This window comes from Leptopilina boulardi, unplaced genomic scaffold, assembly GCF_019393585.1.
Source record: "Leptopilina boulardi isolate dan_hultmark-lab unplaced genomic scaffold, ZJU_Lbou_2.1 LbouV2_5, whole genome shotgun sequence".
Lineage (NCBI taxonomy): Eukaryota > Metazoa > Arthropoda > Insecta > Hymenoptera > Figitidae > Leptopilina > Leptopilina boulardi.
The window spans coordinates 596923-614920 of NW_026137994.1; the positions used below are offsets into that span (position 1 = coordinate 596923).

The 17998-nt window shown below is 27.7% G+C and overlaps 1 protein-coding gene across 2 annotated transcripts; it reads left to right on the plus strand.

Moving 5' to 3' along the window:
- Positions 1-16565: 16565 nt before the first annotated feature.
- On the plus strand, positions 16566-17993 carry LOC127289674 (endocuticle structural protein SgAbd-6-like). 2 transcript variants are annotated; one of them, XM_051317760.1, is made up of 2 exons: positions 16566-16704; positions 17568-17993. In XM_051317760.1, exons 1-2 carry the CDS (start codon positions 16696-16698, stop codon positions 17907-17909), a joined length of 351 nt encoding a protein of 116 aa, XP_051173717.1. In that variant the 5' UTR covers positions 16566-16695; the 3' UTR covers positions 17910-17993. The 2 variants fall into 2 exon arrangements, with proteins under 2 accessions (XP_051173717.1, XP_051173716.1); XM_051317759.1 differs by lacking the exon at positions 16566-16704 and adding an exon at positions 17003-17145.
- The last annotated feature ends 5 nt before the right edge of the window (positions 17994-17998 follow it).

The following is a 17998-nucleotide window of genomic DNA, read 5'->3' on the forward strand; positions in this document are numbered from 1 at the left end:
TGAGGGAGAAAAATAATTCTAAATAGTATTATAAGAAGTTGAAAAATTATTGCAATCTTCTCGTAACTTCGCAGTAATGGATCGAAAATGGCAAACGTAATCGCATTATCTCATTCACGATAGTGCTATTAAGTCACTATTAGTATAGACTTTCTATGGATAAGCGACTTGCGTGCCAATACGCGAGAGCCAATCGGAATTTTATATATGTATGTATGTATGCATAATATAATCATTTATACTTTTCAGAATTAAAAGCAAGAAAAAAAAAATTTTCCGGGAGTAGGAAAATGGGTCGATAATAATTTATTATAGACTTTGGATGAGGAAGGTTACATTCGAGGTTATGATTTTTTATTCTTGTCATTTTTAAGGCCAGGTCCAAGTGAGGCAGCGCCATTTACATTGAAACTAAAATTTTGGAAAATTTTCAACAGCCTTTTCTTGAAAACAAGAAGGTAAAATGCTTTTTCCTTTATGGATAATTGATTATTGGCAAGATATACACCAGCTAAAACTTTTTTTGAGTTAAAATAATAAAAAAAATTTCATGTCAATAAATTAAATATGAGCGCACTTTTTTCACAAAAACTGTAACAGTACTTTCTCAGAAATTACAATCAAAAATGCAATTTCCATTTGAAAAATTAATAAACGCTAAAAAATACACGACCTAAGATTTACCAATCACGAAAATAACAAAAAAAAAAAGTATTTTAACATAACATATTTTACTGATTATGACAGTCGTTTGGCAGGTTATATATGTCACCAGACGTTTCGCAGTTTTGCCGAAAGGAGGAGATTGGCGCTGTTGCTAACCACCTGAAATACATAATCTACCAATGGGCTGTCACAATCAGTAAAGCAGTATCAATATGTTAAATATTTAATAAAATTTTTTTTTCTTATTTTCGTGATTGGTAAATCTTAGGTCGTGTATTTTTTAGCGTTTATTAATTTTCCAAATTGAAATGGCATTTTTGATTGTAATTTCTGAGAAAGTACTGTTACAGTTTTTGTGAAAAAAGTGCGCTCATATTTAATTTATTAACATGAAATTTTTTTTATTATTTTAACTCAAAAAAAGTTTTAGCTGGTGTATATCTTGCCAATAATCAATTATCCATAAAGGAAAAAGCATTTTACCTTCTTGTTTTCAAGAAAAGGCTGTTGAAAATTTTCCAAAATTTTAGTTGCAATGTAGATGGCGCTGCCTCACTTGGACCTGGCCTTAAATGTTTATTAGGACATTTTCAAATTTCGGTAATTTTTTTTTTTTTGATTCTGTCCAAAAATGAGAATTTTAGTTAAGATTAAATACCTAATGGGAATTCTGTGTTAAACAATAATATATTTATTCCAACAAAAATTGGTTTTATTTTTTAAAACATGAAAAAAATAATTAAATGGAATAAGTTACGATTATCACGCGTTCTATATTTATATATATAAAATAAATATGAGATTCTGGGAAAGCAAGGAGCTGTCAATAATTAAGCAATTATAAATAAATGTTGTCAGTCTCATTTTCTGCGAGATTTATCATTAAAATTGTTTATAAAAAATTATAATTAAGAAATTATAATGTTTCTCAATAATTTTTTTTATCCATAAATGAAAATCTCTCGATGTAAACTATATATAATATTATATTATATTAAAATTATATTGGAGGAAAAATAATATATAATAAAAACAAGTGGAAATGTTATTTTTGACAATATACTGATTAATGAGTTGAGAAATATAATCATTTTTCTGTCGTTTTAAAAGAAAAATTTATATTATAAAGAAGACATTTTTTAATGTCTATTTGCAAGACTTAAAAAAAAAAAAAGATGTTGAAGAAAAAAAAACTCGTTGACATTTACTCATCTGCTCATTTTCGCGCCACGCGTTCTTAAACCTATCATTGAAATATGATGTGTCGTAAGCCATCAGCGTAACTTTTCTTTAATATATACATATTTTTTTATATACACACATTATTTTTTCTTTTGTGTATTATAAAAAAATTATTTATATAAATAAATATTTAAAATTATTTTTAAGCTTGTCGTTAAATAACACACTGCTCATCAAGATATATATAAATAGGTATGTATGTAATATATATATATATATATATATACATATATATATTTAATAAGTATTAAAAGAAAGTATTTAAATAATTCTCAAGTCAAAGACGAAGAAGAGGAATCATTAGAATAAATTGTGCAAATCGATGATGTGTCTAATCAGTTGATTGACAATTATTATTGCTGACTAATTACAATTCATATTTGTAATTAAATGACGATATTCAATTATCGCTACAGTCCCTGAATATAAGTGCTTTTTCATATATATATATGTATATATAGCTATACGTAAAATGAAAAGGAAGTAACTAACTTATACTTAAGATAATTTTTTTCATTGTTGTTCAATTTACAAGCTATAAAAATGAAAATTTAATATAGGGGAATTACTCTTTTTCCGCTAAAGAATGCTTTTCTACATTTTTTATACTTTTAATTCTTTCTTTTTTTTTTCCTTGCCGACAATTATCATGGATCGAGTAATTCGATTATCGGCAACAAAAATTTATCATTACTTTTTGCTATCTGCCAAATAATTTTTCATTTGAATCTTGAATTATTTTTCTTTGTTATAACCAAAAGTCGTTAAACGCATAGTTTTCTTTACGGATTGTCGACGCAATGGTTGGAAACCGTATTCTACTTTTTTCACTTAAAAATTCTTTTTCTATTAGTATCTATATGTATAATTTTTTTCTATTTAATTTTATCATTAAGATGATTGTTTAATGGTTTCTTGTTCTCTTCATGCTTCTATTTATATTTAGCGTAGGTTTTTTTTACCACAGTTTTCCTAAAAGTATCAAATTGAGACCAAAAATTGCATCAAATCTTTGCAATGTTTTGATGCACATAAGTTATATCAAAAAGAGATCGTTTTGTGTATCATTTTTAGAAATGATACACGAAACGGTCTCTGTGAACTGTGTGTGAACTGTGAACTTTTCATGTCCACTAAATAATGTTCTGGAACATTATTTGAACATCCATGTTCTTAAAATGTTCCAGAACATTATTTGGCCGACATGAAACGTTCTAAGAACGTCCTTAAAACGTTTTTAGAACGAACATGGTTTTTTGCCCACAGGGAAGCTATTAAGTCCAAATATACATACTTTTGCGTGTAAATTCAGAGATTAAAGCAGGAAGAATCCTCTCTCTTTCTTTCTTTATCTCTCTCTCTCTCTCTCTCTAATCGTAAAGAGAAGGAAAAAGTAAAATAATATATATTTACGCTTTTTAATTCCCAAGAAAATTGATGAAAGGCAAAGGTGACTCTCATCAGCACTAAATTCGATTACACTTCGGGGCAAATTTTTCTTTTAGGTTCAATCGACGACGATTTCATAACTATTACTCTCGTCATCAATTTTCACGTATTTGTGTCTTCATTGGATATAATAAATAAAATCTATATGCACTTTGATGTTGATTTCATATATGGTATTGAATCAACATGACACGCAATTATTAACGATTATAAAATAAATGAATTAACGTAAAAGTGTTTAATTTTCACTAAAATATATACCTATATACATATATACATACCCAATCAAAAATTTACTAATGGCGCAGTACTGGCGCAGTACTGGCACCCAGTATTGGCGCCAGAGTTGGCGTAAATTTGGGATGATAACATTTTACCAGTATTGGCTGCCAGAGTTGGTACCAGTACTGCTAACCACTACTGCTTCAGTACTGGCTGAGTACTGGCAGTTTTGTAATTTATTGTATACGAAAAGAAAGCTTTAACTGTAAGAGAAATAAAGTTCAACTGCAATAGTGAAACTTATCTCTGCTCCAGGTAATATACTTTTTTGGTATACTTAGGAAAAAGTGTCTGAAATTTTTACTAACCCAACACAAATTAAATATTAATTAAATTAGTCAACTATAACTAATTAATATTTTATTATATAAAATCGAAAACACCAAGAATTTTTATTCTTTATTATAATATATATATATATTGCAAATTATTATTTTAAAAAATCAAAAAATAAATATAAAAATATGTTTATTTTAAAACCAAAGTTTTTATAATATATAAAAACAGGTAAGTAAAAATAAAAATGTTTATAAAATAATTATAATGTATATATATAATTATACAATTAGCTATTTAATTATCGTTTAAAATTTTTTTTTTTGGTTCATTGCGCATATCTGAAAACAATAATAGAAAATCTTGCAAAAACACGGAGAAAAATGAAAATTGAGATATCGGACTGAGTATAAAACAATTGGAATAATTTCTATTACCGTAGGAATGAGTTGAAAAGTTTAGGTTTCTATCCCAAAAAGTTTTATAATGATTATCAATTAAAATGAATTCTAAACATCTTAGTAAACGCTAATATTTTCCTTTAAGCGAGTGCTATTCAGTTTCCGTGATTTGTTTTAACTCGTGAAGGAATAACTTTGAAATAGATTTTATGATCGTGTTGTAGAGAGAAATGTAATCTTAATTGAAGTCTTTATTAGCGGTTGCATTAATTGTGTACATATTAGTATTTTTGAAAGCAATGTATTATAAGTCGCAAGGTATTGAGAACAATTATTATATTTACATTTATTTCAATTCAGTTTTTCAATTATTAGAAACTGTGTATCAGCGTTTACTTGAAGCGGATTGTTCGCTCCAAGTTTCATTGGATTCATTCCCAAACAATTTTAGTCGGCCATATACTCATATAAGCACACAGCCACACAGGTACAGCAGAGATAGACGCGCCTGCGCTGTGCGCTCGTGTCAGTGTGTTGCTCACCATTGCATTACGTCCGGAACGGGCATTATAAACGTAATACATCCGCGTGTATATACCGCTATTTATTAATAATTTTGTGCGTGTTTTATTAGTTTATGATGAATGAATCAAACGCTGATGTATTAATTCAAGGGGACAACTCCATATATCTTCAACCAGAACAGTCTAAAAATTCACTTGAAAAAATCTACGAAATAAAAAAAATATCTCTAAGTGTAACAATAGTACTCGCATTATTTGTCCGAAAATGAGAGACCTATACAATTAAAAAAAATTATTTATCTATCACTTATTCTATTCGATATATTTATGAATATGTTTCCATGAGGAAGCAATTATTTTATTGGAATATTCAATTAGAAATTCAATAAAAAATCTAAAATCTAATAATTAAAAATATTAGAATAGTTTGAATTTTAAAAATCTTTACAAATGAGATTTTTATTTATCTTTATATGCATATATTTAAGTGTGGAATCTTTTTAAAACTTTTTTAAAAACAAAGCCTTTGGTGAAAAAGATGAAAAAAAACTTAGATTTAATTTTTAAAGAGATTCGATGTTTAAATATTTTAAAGATACAACAAAAATCCCTCTAAAAAGCTGCTTAAAATTAAAACTATTCTAATATTTTTAATTATTTTATTTTTAGATTTTATATTTAGTTTCCAAATTGAATATTCTAATAAAAGTAAATATATATACTTTTTATAGAAACATAAATAAATAATAATGAAAAATAGTTAGTTTATTAATAATCGCAAGAAATATGAATGCTTTGATTAATAAATATAATAATATAGGTTACAAAAAGATTGCAGTTATTGCATTAAATTTTAAATGAAACGATCCACACCGCTTTGCACACATTATAAGCGTGCTTGGACTCAGTTCCAAACTCGCATAAGAGCATTCTCCACAAGCGCCTACCAATATGTGCATCTGCTTTGGACTGCCTATAAGCAAGCGTATGAACCTAAAAATGTAAAGCCTATTAACGTGTTATTTCCCTTTTATCATTCATTTCCAAATTTTTCATCCTGGAGCGGCAAAGGTAGACTAGTTTGGGAATTATATCTAAATTACTAGTACTGGAGCCCAAAATTTTAAATCGGATTTCTCTGCGTGAATATTTTGGAATTGGTCTCAGGAAACTTTTTGTTTAAATAACATTTTACCTACAAAAAAAGCAAAATAAAATACATTTTAATTTAAAAAAAAAAATAAAATCAAGGTGAAAAAATTTTATAAACAAAATATTTAAACAAAAAGATTCTTCAGGTTCACTTGCGAACTTTTGGTAAATTAGTATTAATCAAAAAGGGAAATCTATTTTAGTCAGTACTGGCTCAATATCGGCACAGTACTGGTTTTCCAGTACTGGGAGTGTGGTACTGCAACAGTACTGATACAATGAAAATACCAGTACTGATTCAGTACAGACTGCCCAGTCTCGGCAGCCAATACTGAACCAGTACTGCGCCAGTAGTCAACTCTGGTATAATACTGAAATTTTTGATTGGGTATATAATTATACAAAAGTGAACAAAAATTGACTCATCATTCAAATTTTTACGTAATAAGTTTTCGCGAGCTATGTATATGTACCCAAGAAGCACGTAATATATCCTCAATATCAAGGTAATTTTACACGTGAGATTCGTAATATAACGCTGTAATATTACAGTAATCTTAAAGTGATCTTAAAATGTCCGCCTCAAGGTAATATTACCGGGAATATTACAGTAATATTAACGGTAATATTACAGTAATATTACAGACTGATTTGAGTTATTCATAAAGCATAAAAAACGTTAATATATTATAAGTCAATTTGGCTTGTTGGTAAAACTCTGGACTCGTGTGCTTTGAGTTCGGGGTTCGATTCTCTGGATGGGTAGATTTTTTTCGTAAAGAAATGTTCCCATAATATTACTGTAATATTCTCTTGTAATATTACCTTAATATTACGGTATAATATTACTGCAATATTACTGTAATATTACCTTAATATTAGCGCGTAATATTACAGCAACATTACCGGTAATATTACCTTGAGGCGGACATTTTAAGATCACTGTAAGATTACTGTAATATTACAACGTTATATTACGAATCTTACATGTAATATTACCTTGATATTGAGGTTATATTACGTGCTTCTTGGGTATAGGTATCATCTCATTTACATTAAATGTGGATTATAAAAGAAAAGCAAAAAAAATTATATATATATATATGCAGAAAAAAAACAGAGTAATTTGGTCTGGATTGCACAATATTGAAGACTTCGTGACACTCTCTTCTCGAGTAATATATGTACATATATATACACGCAGGTAAAAGAGACGAAAGAGATGCGGCAGCCCCAGAGGCATATATATATATATACAGGCGGCGCATCTTCAAATGGCAAGGTCACCATACCATTTGTTACGTCATTAACTTTCCTCCCGGTTGCTTGGGTACAAGAAAACTAAATGTCACAATATGTATAACCCAAGGACGATAGCCATAATTTTTTTTTTTTTTGCCTCCGGCAAATACAAGGGCTCCAACTTTTTGACCATATATCCCAAATAACTTTTATTTTACTCGTCTCATTCAATATTGAATTTGAATTAGAATAATATTATTACTTTAATAATAATAATAAATTGAAAAGGCGAATGGAACATCGTCTATTATGGACGGTAGATTCCTGTTATCGATAGTTATCGATATCGTTTTGTTATGAAGTTAAAACCTCACTTCACGGAAAGAAATTTTCTGTAGAATTTACAGAAACTCCTGCGCCATCTACTGATGTTTCTCCAAATAGAGAAATTTGTAGAATCATTGGCATTAAAATCTGTTAATTCTACAAGTTTGAGCTACAGTTCTTAAAAACTGTTGAGTGACCAAATTATGTATACTATATGGGGATAATATATATTTGGTAGAGTATTTCTTATAAGTTATATTCTCCTCCGAATACATTAAATTCGCGGAACATTATTGTATAAATTAGTATAACTTCTATGTAAATAAATTCATCCTTCAATAATTTTCTAACAAAAAAAATGAGGAGCAAGTTTTCAAAACTTATGATAAATCCACTTTTTCTTATGTCGAGAAATTGAAACAAACGACTTTTCTCACTTAATCACTACAGTTAATTTTAAAATAAAAAATTTCTAATAATTTATTTCTATAATAATGTTTATATACTTAAGACGTTTCCTTTTTAATTAAACTTTCTTGCCGACACTATGATAATAATAAAAACACTAAATTCGCCTTAACCTCTCGCCACTCAATCGTACTCAGCCTTAGTCGAATCACTGCATTGTTTTCGCGCATGCGTTAAATCCTTACAGAAAATATCTGTAGAATTAACAGATTTAGGAACATGTAAAATCTCCAAATCGATGTTAAAGAATTACCAGAAAATTTTTTTCCGTGTTGGTTTGAGTCTCGGCTAAAATGGTTTGCGTCTGTGCTTAAAAAAAATCATTTTTTTTTTCAATTTAAAATATAATTATCATTTTTTGTCTATTATGAATTGTAATTTTAGGTATAATGCCATTTAATTGATTCAAATAATAATTATTTAATATTTTAATTGAAATAAATATTCATTTATTATAATTATTATTTGAAAAAATTAAATTTTTTCAGTGTGATAGGAAATAAAAAAAATGTGTATATATAAAATACTACGTTTATAGTCGAACTACTGAAATTGTTTTTAGACTTGACCGATCGTGACTTTTAATTCGTTTGTGTCAGTCGTGAGTTTGATTGCGACAGTCTATATATATATATATATATATATATATATATATAAATGCAGCTGTACGACCTTTGCGGTGATGTTACGTGATCGAAGGAAGAATGCACTCTATAGGGGCAAAGACGAATGACTATTCGTCACCCAAATACTAAAGCCATAATATTACAATCTATAGACGAACAGCCTTCAGAGAAATACAATAAGTTGCACTAATTAAACTACTACTACATATATTTTTAATTATTATTTAAATTTATTGTATTAAATTTAATTCGTTGTTATCTATATTATTATAATATTCGAGAGTCGCGTTTATAGGTCGAAACACTACGTTTTTTTTTAATGCGTTGGTGTGAAAAAATATTTTAAAAAATGCCCGTATTCGGACCTGGATAACACTCCCCCTGTAATTGTTGAATAATTTGAAAAATATTTTTTAATTTGTTTTCTACACGGAGAAAAATGGAAAAACGAATAAAATACATTTTACTACTTTAAAAGTAAAACCGTAACTGACCGTAGTTTCTGCGCATTTCTCGAAATTTTTACTACAGAAATAGTAAAATTTACTCCAAAAATGGTAAAATTTACTCTTAAAATAGTAAAAATTATTCAGGGAATAGTAAATTTTACTATTTCTGGAGCAAAAATTGCCAGAAATGCGCAGAAACTACGGACAGTTACGGTTTTACTTTTAAAGTAGTAAAAGTTACTTTATTCGTTTTTTCATTTTTCTCCGTGTACACAATAATTTTGCAATTTTTAAAAAAATAGGGTATATTATATATTTTATGTGAAAATGAATAATAAAAAAAATGCCAAGTTGCATCTTTCAATTATACGATATGAGATAAGAAAACATTACTTTTATTAACTGTAATGTTAATAAAAAGTGTTTTATTGAGATATACACTCCTATTACATTATAGTAGGTGAGAAATGTGCAATATTTCTATGTATGTATATAGACACTTATAAGTGCAATAGACTCTTTTGCGTATTTTACGATGTAAATTTGAAAAATCATTGAATATCAGATTGAAAATTTATCATAATATCCAATGATATAAATTATCTATCTCTTGAGCGCGGCTTCACCTTCGCTTAGAGCGCGCGCGATCACTTTATCTCGTTAACATTAAAAGTTAATAACAAGCCATCTGTTGCTCGAGGTGATATTATATGCCATTTTTTTTTTCTTGTCAAAATTATAGTCAAGTTTTTTGAAAATATTTCCAATATTCTGTGATAAAATTTCTTTTTTAAACGCGTTTAAAAAACATTTTTTAGATTCACAGAAAAAAAATTTATGATTTGGCTCTCTAAAATGTTTAAAGATATTCGAATGACGACAATGTTAATTCTTTAAATAATTGTTATATTACATATCTCAGGTCATTATTCTTATTCAGCAATTATATTGTCAATTTTACCTTCATGTGACCTTCCTAAACGTTTTGGAATGTGAAAAAGTCGTGAGGGTCATGACCCACAATCCACGCACTTGTAATATATGTACTTACTACTTATATATATACATATATACATAATATTACAAGTGCTCTTTTGATGAATTCGAATGATAATGAAATAAGGATTTTGGATTCGTAATACAAATATTATTTCCCTCTTTATCGCGCATCATCGCACATTCCATTTTTCTCCATATAATAGTGTATTGTTAATGACAACAAGCGAGTAACTCGAATGTAAGGACAAAAAAATTTTTTTTTACCTTTTGTCCGCTTGGTCATTTTATATAAATAAAATAATGACGATGTATCGTCATTTTAAAAATGTTTTTTATATTACCATTTTTCTTGTATTTTCCCCTCTATTTATTATAGTAATATGAAATTTTTAAGTCTTGTTTAAAATTTAAGGTATAGAGTAGTACTTTTTTTTATTAATTAAAGTTATTACACTGAAAAAATTTTTTCCGAAATCTTCAACTACCTTTGGGTAGTGTGAAAAGAAGTTAATTTTATTATTTCTTAAGAAGTTAAAAATTAGTAGTACTATTAACTTAAAAATGCGCAGAATTTAAAACTAACTACAAAATCTTATTGTATCAACTACATTCTTAGTTATTTTAACTACTTTTTAGTAGTTAATACAACTTTTAAAATTGAGTTGAGGACCTATTGTACTATACCAGGGTAGTTAAAAAGTAGTCAAATCTTAGTAAAAATGTTTACTAATTTGAATTAGTGACTCACTTTTTGCTTCTGAATTAGTAAAATTTTACTAACAATTAGTAAAATTTAACTAATTTAGAAGTAAAAAGTGAGTCACTAATTCAAATTAGTAAACATTTTCACTAATTCAGATTTAGAGAGTATACGTATGGGAATTTCTATATACACGTTACGAGTGAGATCAAATAATATAAAGATGAAATTCATTTATATATATATTAAGATATACTTTCACGAAATACATATTTCTTCCTGTTTACGAAATACATGCATGTATATGTATGTAAAATGTAAAGCAGTTTCAAACACTCAATCATGATTTGTAATCAACTTTATATATATATATATATAAAATTTGAGAAATTTTTTCATCTTTTGCTGACCGACGATACGACATAATAGACATGAACGTTAATACATCGTTCTTTCATATTTTATGAGTGTGTGTGTGTATATATATGTACACACATGCAACTTCGATCATGAATGAAAGTGCGGGGCTTTTATATATCGGTTTCATCGAGAATGAAATAAGTTCTGCGATTATATATGTATATATAGTATTACCATTCAGATCACCAAAATATCAGCTTTTCGAATATATATTATGGCAAACCAATATTGGTAATTAAGAATGTATTTATATAGGTACTTCGCAGTATATCATATCACTGTTAGAAAAATTTTCATATACAGAAAATGTTTGAAAATTTCAAACTATTGTTTGAACATAACTTCAAAATTCAAGGACGCATAGGTCAAGAGACCGTTGAGTTTGATGCTATGTCCTACAAACATAAATTTAAATGCCCTTACCAAGAAACGAACATAACTAAACTAAATTTTGAGGTTATGTTCGTTTCTTGGTAAGGGCATTTAAATTTATGTTTGTAGGACATAGCCTCAAACTCAACGGTCTCTTGACCTATGCGTCCTTGAATTTTGAAGTTATGTTCAAACAATAGTTTGAAATTTTCAAACATTTTCTGTATGAAAATTTTTCTAACAGTGATATTATCTTCAACTAGTATAATAGATATATGCGCACACTTCGCTCGCCAACCCCATTATTTGCCACTTTATTGCTTCATTTTTAAAGGCTTGCAAGTATTAAAATTATTAAAATTTTATCTAAAATTTTGAGGTTATGTTCATTTCTTGGTAAGGGCATTTAATTTTAATAATTTTAATACTTGCAAGACTTTAAAAATGAAGCAATACAGTGGAAAATAATGGAGAGCGAAGTGTGCGCATATATCTATTACTAGTTGAAGATATAATATACATATGAACCTTAAAAAAAAGATCAATGACACACACGTTATAAAAGTGATGCAACAATAATATAATGAAAACAAAGCGCGGTATGCGAAGGATTCTGAAATTGAGAGTCAAAATTGATTTTATATTTTACATGACAATCAAAAGTATAGAATGTAGATTTTGCTATGGCACTCTTCTGAGTCCTATCGGTGAAAGCACGACATTTACTTATAGGGGACCTTTGACTTACTCAAGCAGGTTCACATAGCTCAAAGATTTTTAACCTTCTCCGCATGTTTCAAATCTCAAATTCGCATATACATATATATATATATGTATTGTGTAAAGATGCCAAGTCTTTATTATGTCACTTTTAAAATTTCTATATTTATATATGATTGACAGTTTTTGGCATATTTTTTAATGATAATACATATAGAACTTTACCATTTTCTTTTAATTTACATTTCAAAAGACATGACACATATATATTTTATGTTTTAGAATCCGTATATTATATTTCTTACGATAGTAGTTATTTATACATCTAATTCCCCCCATGGAGTGGCAAATTATGAATTAATGAGTTGCATAATATCATAATGCTCCAAACCGCAAGAATGAATGTCATATTGCAAATTACTATTACGACATATATATTTACAAATTTTTTTACTTTATTTATCGCCTTACATTTTTCTATAAAATTGGTGGAAAAAAAATTTCTTTTACCATTATGTTTATCTTCGAAAATATATATAAATTGTAAGCCCTTTCTATATGTAGATTATTCGTGTATATATATATAGACTCGACCTATTTGGTATGTGAACTATTATAACATTAATGTTTCTATAAGCATTTTATAGCGCCTGACTTGGAAAAAGTCGGTGAATCTTATTCGTGGTCGTTAGGAATAAAATTGAGAGTGGGATGTGTCCGAGTCGAAAATAAGAAAGTCCATTGCATAACAGCGCAGTTATGCTGATGAATCTTACTTATTATATACAATATAAAGATGAGACCCCTCAACAAATATTTATCGAGAAAAACTTATGAAATGCACGCATATATGTGCGTTTACCTTATTATAAAACATAAAAGAATTTTCTGTTTTTGCTTGGCTGAAACAAAATCGTTTTATCTCAACCAAAAATTTGGTTGTAGATATTTTTAAGTTCTAACCAAAATTAGATTATGAGAACCAAATAATTTAATTCGCTCTTAGCTCCTACCTTAAGAGAACAATAAGTTTAAATCTCTTCCCAAAAAATAGTAAACACTCAAAAAATTCAAATTTCACTACTTTTTTAACTATTTCTCCTAGGTCCCCAGTTAACAAACTGTAGTATAAAAAACTATTTCAAAAAAATTTTAACTAACAATAAAATATAGTAATAAATATCATTTTTATACACTCAAAAAAATAAGTAGAATTCAGATTTAAAGAGTACGTCTTATTTCACTGCAAAAATAAGTGACTTATTTGGTATCTTACAATAAGATGTAATATGGAAAAATAGTATCTTTCACCTTAAAAAAAGATATTTTGTAAAGTATCTTATTAATATTTAATACACGGAAAAAAAGAAAAAGTAACTTTTACTACTTTAAAAGTAAAATTGGACCTGTCCGAAGTTTCTGCGCATCTCTGGCAACTTTTACTCCAAAAATAGTAAAATTTACTTCAGAAATAGTAAAAATTACTACGGAAACAGTAAAATTTACTACAGAAATAGTCAATTTTACTATTTTTCGAGTAAAAGTTGCCAGAGATGCGCAGAAACTTCGGACAGGTCCAATTTTACTTTTAAAGTAGTAAAAGTTACTTTATTCGTTTTTCCATTTTTCTCCGTGTATGCTTTTTGCGTTTTAACAAAAATGAAAATATTTCTTCCATCTTAAATTGTAAGTTACTTCGGTAAGTTTCTATAAGTAACTTGAATTAAGATATTTGTGGGGTCATAAGATGTTTAGAAAAAAGATGCTTGTAAATTCTAAGATACGTCAGAATTTGAAGTTACTAAAATATAAAATACATTAAGCATCTTACATAAGAGGCCATAGTTAACCTCAAAATTTTTTTCATCAAAAATATGTAAAGCACTTTGGTGAAGATACTATTAACATCTTAAACTAAGATATTTTAAACAACTAAAAAGTTACTACCAAAACATCTTAAAAATGACTACCAAAACATCTTATATTAAGATACTTCTTTTTGCAGTGTTAGGTTACAGATTACGAATCTCTAATTTTTGATACTTCAGAAATTAAATTATTAATTGATAACAATTTATATATATAATACACGTTAATTATAATATAAATTATATACTAAATACATTTTATCCAAAATATTATAATTCGGATATATAGTTTCGTAATAACCCGCGAGAAACCTATATTACCTACAATATAATAATTCTTCATAAAAATCCGTAACATTTGAAAGAAATTTAAATATGAATTACGAATTTCTAAATTTGTAGAAATTCATTATTGGGAAAAATGAAATAATTCGAAGCATTACATGTATACAGAAAATAACGTAATATAATAATAAAATGATAATGAAATTCAGTAGCTTTGACGAAATAATTCGTAAAGGTGATTTTATTCGTATATATGTATATATATGATTGAGAATCGATGTTGTCTTGCTGTTTTATCTCCCCTTTGACAACCGGAAGATAAATCAACGTCTGACATCGCGAATCGGTCGGTCAACACGCGGTTGGGTCGGGCCGAAAGGGCAAATTCGTAATCCCGTAATTCTTCTTCTCCTTCTTCTTCAATGCACTTAGCACCGCGCGACTTACTTGAGTGCCGACAGTGGTGGCATTTAGGCGCATGAAAGAAGCACGATGTGAACATATACATATATATATACCTAAATGTACTCTTTGAATGATGCACTTACGCAAGAAAATCCTCTTTTTTTTTGATCGCCAACCACGTCGTAAAGGCGACAGCGATATAACCATGAGGACGACACACTATGTGTATATACATTTATCTAATCGAACTAGGAACTGAGTCAGAGCATTATTTTATCTCTGCAGTCGATCATCTCTCTCTATTTCTATCTCTATCACATTATAATGGCCAGGTCCAAGTGAGGCAGCGCCATCTACATTGATACTAAAATTTTGGAAAATTTTCAACAGCCTTTTCTTGAAAACAAGAAGGTAAAATGCTTTTTCCTTAATGGATAATTGATTATTGGCAAGATATACACCAGCTAAAACTTTTTTTGAGTTAAAATAATAAAAAAAATTTCATGTCAATAAATTAAATATGAGCGCACTTTTTTCACAAAAACTGTAACAGTACTTTCTCAGAAATTACAATCAAAAATGCAATTTCCATTTGGAAAATTAATAAACGCTAAAAAATACAAGACCTAAGATTTACCAATCACGAAAATAAGAAAAAAAAAATTTTATTAAATATTTAACATATTGATACTGCTTTACTGATTGTGACAGCCCTTTGGTAGATTATGTATTTCAGGTGGTTAGCAACAGCGCCAATCTCCTCCTTTCGGCAAAACTGCGAAACGTCTGGTGACATATATAACCTGCTAAACGGCTGTCATAATGAGTAAAATATGTTATGTTAAAATACTTTTTTTTTGTTATTTTCGTGATTGGTAAATCTTAGGTCGTGTATTTTTTAGCGTTTATTAATTTTCCAAATGGAAATTGCATTTTTGATTGTAATTTCTGAGAAAGTACTGTTACAGTTTTTGTGAAAAAAGTGCGCTCATATTTAATTTATTGACATGAAATTTTTTTTATTATTTTAACTCAAAAAAAGTTTTAGCTGGTGTATATCTTGCCAATAATCAATTATCCATAAAGGAAAAAGCATTTTACCTTCTTGTTTTCAAGAAAAGGCTGTTGAAAATTTTCCAAAATTTTAGTTTCAATGTAGATGGCGCTGCTTCACTTGGACCTGGCCTTAATCATAATTATTAAAAATTTGCGATAGTTATGAATTCCACTATCTTATATAGAACTCTCTAAATCTAAATTAGTAAAAATATTTACTAATTTAAATTAGTGACTCACTTTTTGCTTATTATAATTAATTAAATTTTACTAATTGTTAGTTAAAGTTACTAATAATTAGTAAAATTTTACTAATTGAGAAGCAAAAAGTGAGTCACTATAATTCAAATTAGTAAACTTTTTTACTAATTCAGATTTAGAGAGAATCTAAAAGGAAAAGGATATATTATTATATTATAGCGAATATAACCTTGGGCGCAAAAATTTTGTTCAACACGTGTAAATTTCGAGGTCAGCTTTTTTTGCCAAGTTTCATTTATAATAAAGTAAAGAAAAAGGTGAGGGGAATCTTTATGTGATGAAAGGGGAGCGTGGGGAATAGAAACAAACGTTTTGTCAAATTTCTAGCGAAATATACCTATATATATATATATATATGTATACACCTACTGGATATATAAAGGCAGGATACAAGTATCTAACTAAATCAGTCTATTAGAGAATTTTTACTGAAATTCGTTTGAATTTTTTTCTCATTATATCTTGACTTTTTAAAAGTTGAAAAATAATTTAATTTTTTTTTACTATGAAAATGGTATGTTTGTGTTTTTTTTTTGTTTGCAAAATTTATTTATTTTTTTAAACGGAATAATATAAAAATAATTTTTTTCCGTTTTCCCTTCCATTTTTTGAGAGAGGCAGTAAACATTTTTTTCGCACATCCTACATACCCAGAAACACAGAAAATTAAAAGGCATTAAAATAAGCTGCAACGCTTATTATGTAAATCTAATTTTGCTTAATTTAATCCATTTTGGTATTAAAATAAGCAAAATTTGGATTAAAATAATAAGCGTTGCAGCTTATATTTTAATGCCTTTTAATTTTCTGTGAAAATGGTATCTAATAAATATTTAGATATTTGATTCAAATAAATTTTTATTTAATTTAAATAAAAAATTTTATTTACGCCAAATAAATGAGCTTGTATAGGCTGCATGTGAGACAAATATACATACGTTTATTTAACTCGAAGGTGAGAAATTAAAGGCGAGTTTACAAGGCTCAATTGCTTATTTGGCGAGAAATTTAAATCATAAAATATTTTAAATTGCTTTATAAAAATAAGGGTTTCGGCATGCATGAGGTAGTGTGTGACTATACCCTATACACTCAGAGAAATGGTATACTTGTCTCCAAGCCTACTAACTCATTTATTTGTTGCAAATATATTTTATTTCATTTAAATAAAAAATTTATTTGAGCCAAAGAAAAAATTATTTATGACAAATAAAATTTTTATTTACGCCAAATAAATAATTTAGTAGGCTCTGAGACAAATATTTGTTTATTTAATTCAAATATATTTTATTTGATTCAAATAAATCATTTCTCTGGGTGTAAGAGAAAAAAATTATAAATTATTTTAAAAACTAACATTTAAAATTATTCTTTCAGCAAATTATCATTTTTGTTGCCGTTGTGATGGCCATTGTTGCTTCTACACCTTCTCCATTAAGGAGGGAAAATAATTTTGATAACTCTAATGTTGTGATTGTTAAAGAAGAATTACATAATAATATTGGTATCGATAGGTATCAATATAATTATGAACTATCGGATGGTCAGCAACGTGAGGAAAATGGAGAACTTGTCAATAATGGAAAAGAAACTGAGACATTAGTTGTGAGAGGAAGTTTTTCTTGGATTGATCCAGCAACAAATTATAAATATACAGTTAATTATGTAGCAGATGAAAATGGCTTTCATCCCGAAGGTGCACACATTCCCGCCGTTTAAATATATATATATATATATATATATATATGTATATTTCATTTTATTCGGAATAAATATGTAAATAAAAACACAATTTTCAATAAATTTCA

What these genes read in the sequence shown, in the direction of transcription:
- LOC127289674 (XM_051317759.1), top strand. Translation starts at nt 17,089, where the DNA reads ATGAGCTTGTATAGGCTGCATGTGAGACAAATATACATACGTTTATTT. An exon ending in TACGTTTATTTAACTCGAAG is followed by an intron (nt 17,146 to 17,567) that starts GTGAGAAATTAA and finishes TTATTCTTTCAG; the next exon opens with CAAATTATCATTTTTGTTGC.